The sequence below is a fragment of the Oncorhynchus mykiss genome, chromosome 14, assembly GCF_013265735.2.
Source record: "Oncorhynchus mykiss isolate Arlee chromosome 14, USDA_OmykA_1.1, whole genome shotgun sequence".
In the NCBI taxonomy this organism is placed as follows: Eukaryota; Metazoa; Chordata; class Actinopteri; order Salmoniformes; family Salmonidae; genus Oncorhynchus; species Oncorhynchus mykiss.
Genome location: NC_048578.1, coordinates 8,611,969 through 8,619,078, shown reverse-complemented (window position 1 = coordinate 8,619,078; position 7,110 = coordinate 8,611,969). Strand labels below are relative to the sequence as shown.

The window sequence follows — 7,110 nt, the reverse complement described above, 5'->3', positions numbered from 1 at the left end:
TGTTTGTAAATGTACATTGGTCAATATGACATTTGGCCAAAAGAATAATGACATTTAAATACATAAAATTGTTTCAACTTATTTCTATCATAAGTAAAGAATCCAAGAGGAACATTTCTCCATAATAGTGTAAAATCTTCATAAATGTGTTAAATTATAAATCTACTGATGTCTTGCCACAGACTCCTTACATGAATACAATTCCCAAAAAGATGCAACACTGTTTTTTGGTGGTCATTACAAAAGGTCCAATTTGAATTTGTTTTTGTTTACTTCTTCATACAATGGTTGGTAGGATAATATTTATGAATAATTTAAGAAACTTCCTTAATTTTGTTAATAAGTATGTATGTGTGTGGCAACATCCACATTTTTTTCCAACTGACGTTATCAATAAAACCATTCCAATAAGGCATGACATAAGATATACACTACCGTTCAAAAGTTTGGGGTCACTTAGCAATGTCCATGTTTTTGAAAGAAAAACACTTTTTTTAGTCCATTAAAATAACATCAAATTGATCAGAAATACAGTGTAGACATTGTTAATGTTGTAAATGACTATTGTTCCTGGAAATGGCAGATTTTTAATAGGTGTACCTAGGCCCGTTATCAGCAACCATCACTCCTGTGTTCCAATGGCACGTTGTGTTAGCTAATCCAAGTTTATCATTTTAAAAGGCTAATTGATCATTAGAAAACCCTTTTGAAATTATGTTAGAACAACTGAAAACTGTTGTTCTGATTAAAGAAGCAATAAAACTGGCCTTCTTTAGACTAGTTGAGTATCTGGAGCATCAGCATTTGTGGGTTCAATTACAGGCTCAAAATGGCCAGAAACAAATAACTTTCTTCTGAAACTCGTCAGTCTATTCTTGTTCTGAGAAATGAAGGCTATTCCATGTGAGAAATTGTCAAGATAATGAAGATCTCGTACAATCCTGTGTACTACTCCCTTCACAGAACAGCGCAAACTGGCTCTAACCAGAATACAAAGAGGAGTGGGAGGCCCCGGTCCACAACTGAACAAGAGGACAAGTACATTAGTGTCTAGTTTGAGAAACAGATGCCTCACAAGTCCTTAACTGGCAGATTCATTAAATAGTACCAGCAAAACACCAGTCTCAATGTCAACAGTGAAGAGGCGACTCCGGGATGCTGGCCAGTTGAGGACTAGTGAGGCGTCTGTTTCTCAAACTAGACACTCCAAGATGTATTTTTATACAATATACAATTCTGCTTATAAATTATGGACAATGACAAGAACCTGCCGATGAAAAGCAGAGTTTCACTGGAACTTTGTCAATATTATAATTGCAAATCAACATGAAGTTAAGGCCATTAAAAGTAGAGAAGACATGAGGAATACAATTCCATATAGACGTGGGTCTTCTTAGGAACTGTTTTATCCAATTGATCTTAAAATTATTATTTAAAGTAGTAAAATCCAGAAAATTCTGCCCACCATAATCATGTGTTCATTACAACAGTTTTCCTAATGTAATGGGTAGGGTTTCTCCACAGAAATTTGAAAAGCATCTGGTCTATCTCTTTACTTATTTTACCGTCAAGATATAAAGATAGAGCGGCATATGTTAGTCTAGAGATCCCTTAAACCTTGGTTATTAGGACTCTTCCTTTTAAGGGTAAGTCCCTCTGTAGCCATTGATTTAGTTTCTTCTGGGATCTTTTAATGTGAGGATTAAAATTTAGTAAGCATCTAGACTTCTGATCCTTAGTAATGTTCATGCCTAAATATGTAAGTTCTTCTTTCACTGGAATGCCGTAATATGAGGGTGCCACACAATCTTTGACATGAGTTCACATTTATTAATATTAAGATATAGGCCAGATGCTTCGGAAAAGGATTATATCACATTGATCGATATGGGAATCTGACTAGTGTCTACCGGAACACTTTCCAGGGCTTGGGCCCCTCTCTTCGGGCAAATTTAACATTTAGAAAAATGGATGTAAAATTGTGTGAGATGAAAATGGACAAACTAAAGGGTGTGCAATGTACAGTATGAGGCTTGTCAATGGATATTATGACAGCAGTTTGAGGGTTGTAGGTCACATGACCAGAGAGCTATTGAAATTCAAAAAACATTGCAAATGAATGTAAAATCATGTGAGATAAAAATGGATTAGCAAAAGGTTGTGCTACATATACGGCTATATGTGGTTATTCTGAAAGTAGTTTGAGGGTTGTAGGTCACAGAGGAGCTATTGAAATTTGAACTGTTTAAACATTATTGTAAAGTCTCATGAGATTCAAATGGACAAACAAAAGGGTGTGCAATGTATAAGTTCACTGAGTGTACATTATGAACCTTGTTTGAGGTGTGTGGGTCACATGACCGAGGCGCTATTGATTTTCAATTATTATTATTTTTTTTTAATAGTGCGAGATGTAAACCGACAACAAAAAGTGTGTGCAATGTGTGTCTATCCCATCGGGTTAGCTATAACCAATTTTGAAAGTTTTAGGAGTAATGGTTAAAGGGCTATTGAAATGTGAAAAATTAGATTTGTCACTATGTTGACGGTCCCTAACTGATATTGGTGGACGTGAGGAAAGCTACAGGCGAATATCCGTCGAATATCCAGCCTGAATCTGTCTTTTCCTCGGTTACAGAAAAATCCCCAAAGCCACATTTCTCAAGGGAGTGGAAGAAGAACTGATGCGCCACTGTGTACAATGCTTTATAAAAATCAAAAATAATATGAAGCTATCCTCGATTATTAGGTCTGAGTAGTCAAGTATGTCTAATACTAGACTGATATTGTTAGAAATATCTGTCCCTCATAAAGCCAGTCTGTGTTTCATCAATTATTGCATCCAGGACTTCTTTAATTATTTTTGCAATTAGTAAGGCTAATATCTTATAGTCATTATTATGAAGACAAATTGGATGCCAGTTATTGATGAGCAGCACTTATTTTTTAGGCTTAGATATCAGTGTTATTAACCCCTGAGTCATTGTAGGAGGGAGAACATTGTTTTAATACTCTCTAAAAAGACTAAGTAGGAAGGGAGCTACTTGTTCAGAAAATAACTTCTGCCGTTATAAAATTCTGCCGTATCAATGCCTGGGGATTTATTGTTTTTTAGATGTTTGATAGAGTCGATAATATCTTCAACTATGATGTGTTCATCACACTGTTTAGATTCTATATCACTGATAGAGTGAACATTATTCAGTAAGTCAAAAAACATATATATGGATTCCTGAGAGCACGTAGAGCTATACAATTTCCTATAAAAAATTGCTACAGTAGTTAGAGATTTTTGGTCATCTGTAATAACACCATCAATGTTTAAATTATGGATAGTGTTATTTGTAGAGCGCAACAGCGTCTTTCTTTTACGAGGTAGAACCGGATGTTGTCAAAGATGACGAAGAAGGAAGTGGTCCATGCAAAGTGTCGAAGATGGCGGCACACATGTCAAGGCGAATGCTGCTTAAATAATATACAAAAGTATACTGTTTTCTCTATGATATGAGTCGCTAAAGTGGATAATCAAGTATAGACTGACTTTAATTAATCATATATGACCACATAAGGAACGAGAGGATGGCAGTTTTGGGTGATTTAAATCGAACCGTGCGGTTATTACTAGGTCAAATTCAAAGGTGCGGGCAGAGTGGGTCTGCAATCAACCAATATCAGAAATCGGGTAAGAAAACACTGCTCCTCGTTGATGCCAAATGTGTTTGTGTAAATCATCATGTTTATGAAAATGTCTATTGGGTTAGCATGTTCCTAATGCTGCTTTGTACACTACCATGCTCTTCTCTTGGTCCCACTTCTCTCTCTCCAGTCCGTTGTATGAGCCTGGCGGTGCCCAAGCTTCAGCCCACTGTAGATGACAATGAAGCCGTGAGCCCGACATTTGTGAACAGAAACCCGCGGAACCTGGAGCAGATGGCTCTAGCGGTGAAGGACAGGGGCTGGAGAACAACCTGGCCCTCCCAAAAGTTCTACCACAGGTGTGTGTCTCAAATCTAATCTAATTTTATTGGTCACATACACGTGTTTAGCAGATGTTATTGTGGGTGTAGCGAAATACTTGTGTTCCTAGTTCTAACAGTGCAGTAATATCTAACAATTTCACAACAATACACACATCTAAGTAAGGATCTGTGTGTTCACACTTTGGATGAAGAAATTGACACTAGATAGGCAGACATACAGATTGACACTCCTTTTATAACCCCTTTTGTCTTTCCCCTACTCTTCTCTGCCATCTGTCTTCATGCCCTTACCCCTTGCTTCTCCACCGATCCCCCACTCTTCTCTCCTCCTTCAGGTTGGTTTTCTCTCGCTCCCAGCACTATGTAACAGCTGAGGTGTTTGCCAACGGTGATGCAGTCCCTGTGCTGTCGTGTTCCACCAAAGAGTGGGCCCTGAAGCGTGAGCTGGGTTCTACCCGTTGTGTGGCAGCCAGCCAGGCTGTGGGTGAGGTACTAGCACAGAGGTGTCATCAAGCTGGCATCACTAGGATGGTGTACAGACACATCCCCTGGCAGTATCGCTCTGATGCTGTAAGTACGGGTGGGGGGTTGTGACATCCCTTGACAGTACAAGTAGAATGCTGTGAGTACAGAGGTGTGTGTGTGAGAAATGGGCTTCATGTTGTTGAGTAGTTGGATACAGCCAAGTTTAGGAAGATCCAGAGCCCTATACTATAAATCTGGTTTGAGGAGTTAGCCGAGGTAACTTAGGTCCACCTTTTAGCCAGGTCAATTTCTACGGCAATTAATTATTCGTAGCTAACCTGCTAACTCCACTTATCCTGAATGAAGCGTTTGAGCCGTGAGTTGAGGACCAAACAAAGAATACTGAACAAAAATACGAATGCAACAATTTCAAAGATTGAGTTACAGTTCATATAAGGAAATCAATCAATTGAAATAAATGCATTAGGCCCTAATCTATGGATTTCACATGAATGGGAATAAAGATGGTTGGTTACAGATACCCTAAAAAAACGTTGGGGAGTGGATCAGAAAACCAGTCAGTATCTGGTGAGACTACCATTTGCCTCATGCACTGTGACATCTCCTTCGCATAGAGTTGATCAGGCTGTTGATTGTGGTCTGTGGAATATTGTCCCACTCCTCAACAATAGCTGTGAAGAACTGGGACATTTTTAGCTTACGGGAATTGTGTACAGGTCCTGCGACATGGGAGCTGCAACAAACACTCAAACTGGACAGTTTTATCTCAATCTCTTCATTCAAAGTCTGTCATGGACACTCTTACTGACAGTTGTGGCTGCTTTGCGTGATGTATTGTTGTTTCTACCTTCTTTCCCGTTGTCTGTGCCCAATAATGTTTGTATCGTGTTTTGTGCTGCTATCACGTCTACTCTGTGAAGTGCGATTGCGCAATTTCGCAATTCTACCATATTTGGTAGTGAGTGGAAACACCAAGCGGATGCTTCACATTTATACTTCCAGTGAAATGTCTGTTCTGTGGATCTACCGCTTCTTAGACTTGCTTTCAATGAGAAGACAGATCTGTGAATTTGGTGGGGTTACATATGGCAGCTTTAAATATTTTATTGATAAAATGTTTAAGAGTAATATTCAAATACATATTACACATTGTCATTTTATTTGAACTTTTATTTAACTATGCAAGTCAGTTAAGAACAAATTCTTATTTATAATGACGACCAAACCCTAATGCTTAGAATGTAAGCATTCTAAGCATGCTTACTGGTGTACCAAAATGCAAAGTCGGTGTGATCGAAGCGTAACCCGGACAACACTGGGCCAATTGTGCGCCGCCCTATGGGACACCCAATTACGGCCGGTTGTGATACAGCCTGGAATTGAACCAGGGTCTGTAGTGATGCCTCTGACTTAAACTTTTTCGTATGACTTAATAAAAATCTTTCATCGATTGGAGTGGGGAAAAGGGGACTTGTGCATTGATAAGCACACAACACACTTTCATACCATAGCATGCTGAATTTGCAGGTGAACCTTTTTCAAATTTAGATTTCGGCACAAACGAAAATGTGGCACTAACTGACCCGTGGATTGATGTTTCAGCAGTCACAATGAAGCGTTCGAGTAGCCATGTGCGACATGAACAAGTCCAGCTTGAGTAAGCCGGCGGATGCACTATAAATATCTACATTTGTAACATGGATGAAGCCTGAGCTGGAATGTGGCACTAACTGAACCTAGCTAATTTTAGAAAAGTCCATCTAGCTTGATTTGTAGTATACCCCTCCGGGCTCTCGAGTGGCATCACTACAGACACCCCGGTTCAAATCCGGGCTGTATCACAACCGGCTGTGATTGGGCATCCCATAGGTTGGCATGCAATTGGCCCAGCATTGTCCATCATAAGAACGTGTTAACTGACTTGCTTAGTAAAATAAAGTGTTGGTGTGTGTTTCTCTTTTTCAGGTTCAGTCCTTCCGGACAGCAATGAAAGAGGGAGGAGTTACCCTCAGTGAACCGCGGCAGAAATTCATCGGGAACTAACTGCAAAGGTTCCTAATAGCCTATAAAGAAATATTCTCCTTGTTTGTCTTGACACAAATGGCCCATTTTCAATTTTATTTACATTGTGTTATTCAATAAAAAAAAGGCAGACAAATTAACGTGACATGGTTTCAGTATAATCATTTATTAATTCACTCAAACAGTATAGCTGTAAACGCAGCCAGAGATGAGATACAGGTCATTTATCTATTTGATCTTAGAACAGCAGAGATTGGCTCAGGCAGTGTCAATGGCATGATGTGGTGGTGGAAACCTGTTATGATGGTTTAATTGTGAGTATAGAAAGAAAAAGTGTGCTCAACCTAAAAATGTGTAAACATCATTGGTGAATATACAAATCAAGGCCAGCTGAATACATAAAAAAAAAAAATATTGGATCGATACAGAAGCCAGGATAAAGAACAGAAGGTCCATCCAGTCAACTGCGGAAAGTTCAGAAACACCATAATGCTGAATCTACCTTGATCCTCTCAAAAAGTCCCAAATAGATAAATACTCATACAAAAAAAACTACCCTAAACACCCCCCAAAGTTCAAAACATGGATGGCATGAACCTGGTCATAATCAGCAAAGCCAGAG

The 7,110-nt window shown here is 38.9% G+C and overlaps 1 protein-coding gene across 4 annotated transcripts; it reads left to right on the top strand.

Moving 5' to 3' along the window:
• The first annotated feature begins 3,388 nt into the window (after window positions 1-3,388).
• On the top strand, window positions 3,389-6,633 carry mrpl18 (mitochondrial ribosomal protein L18). 4 transcript variants are annotated; one of them, XM_036942863.1, is made up of 4 exons: window positions 3,389-3,682; window positions 3,827-3,995; window positions 4,316-4,469; window positions 6,432-6,633. In XM_036942863.1, exons 1-4 carry the CDS (start codon window positions 3,580-3,582, stop codon window positions 6,507-6,509), a joined length of 504 nt encoding a protein of 167 aa, XP_036798758.1. In that variant the 5' UTR covers window positions 3,389-3,579; the 3' UTR covers window positions 6,510-6,633. The 4 variants fall into 4 exon arrangements, with proteins under 4 accessions (XP_036798758.1, XP_036798759.1, XP_021416714.2 ...); XM_036942864.1 differs by having other exon boundaries at window positions 6,406-6,633; XM_021561039.2 differs by having other exon boundaries at window positions 4,316-4,602.
• Window positions 6,634-7,110: the final 477 nt, after the last annotated feature.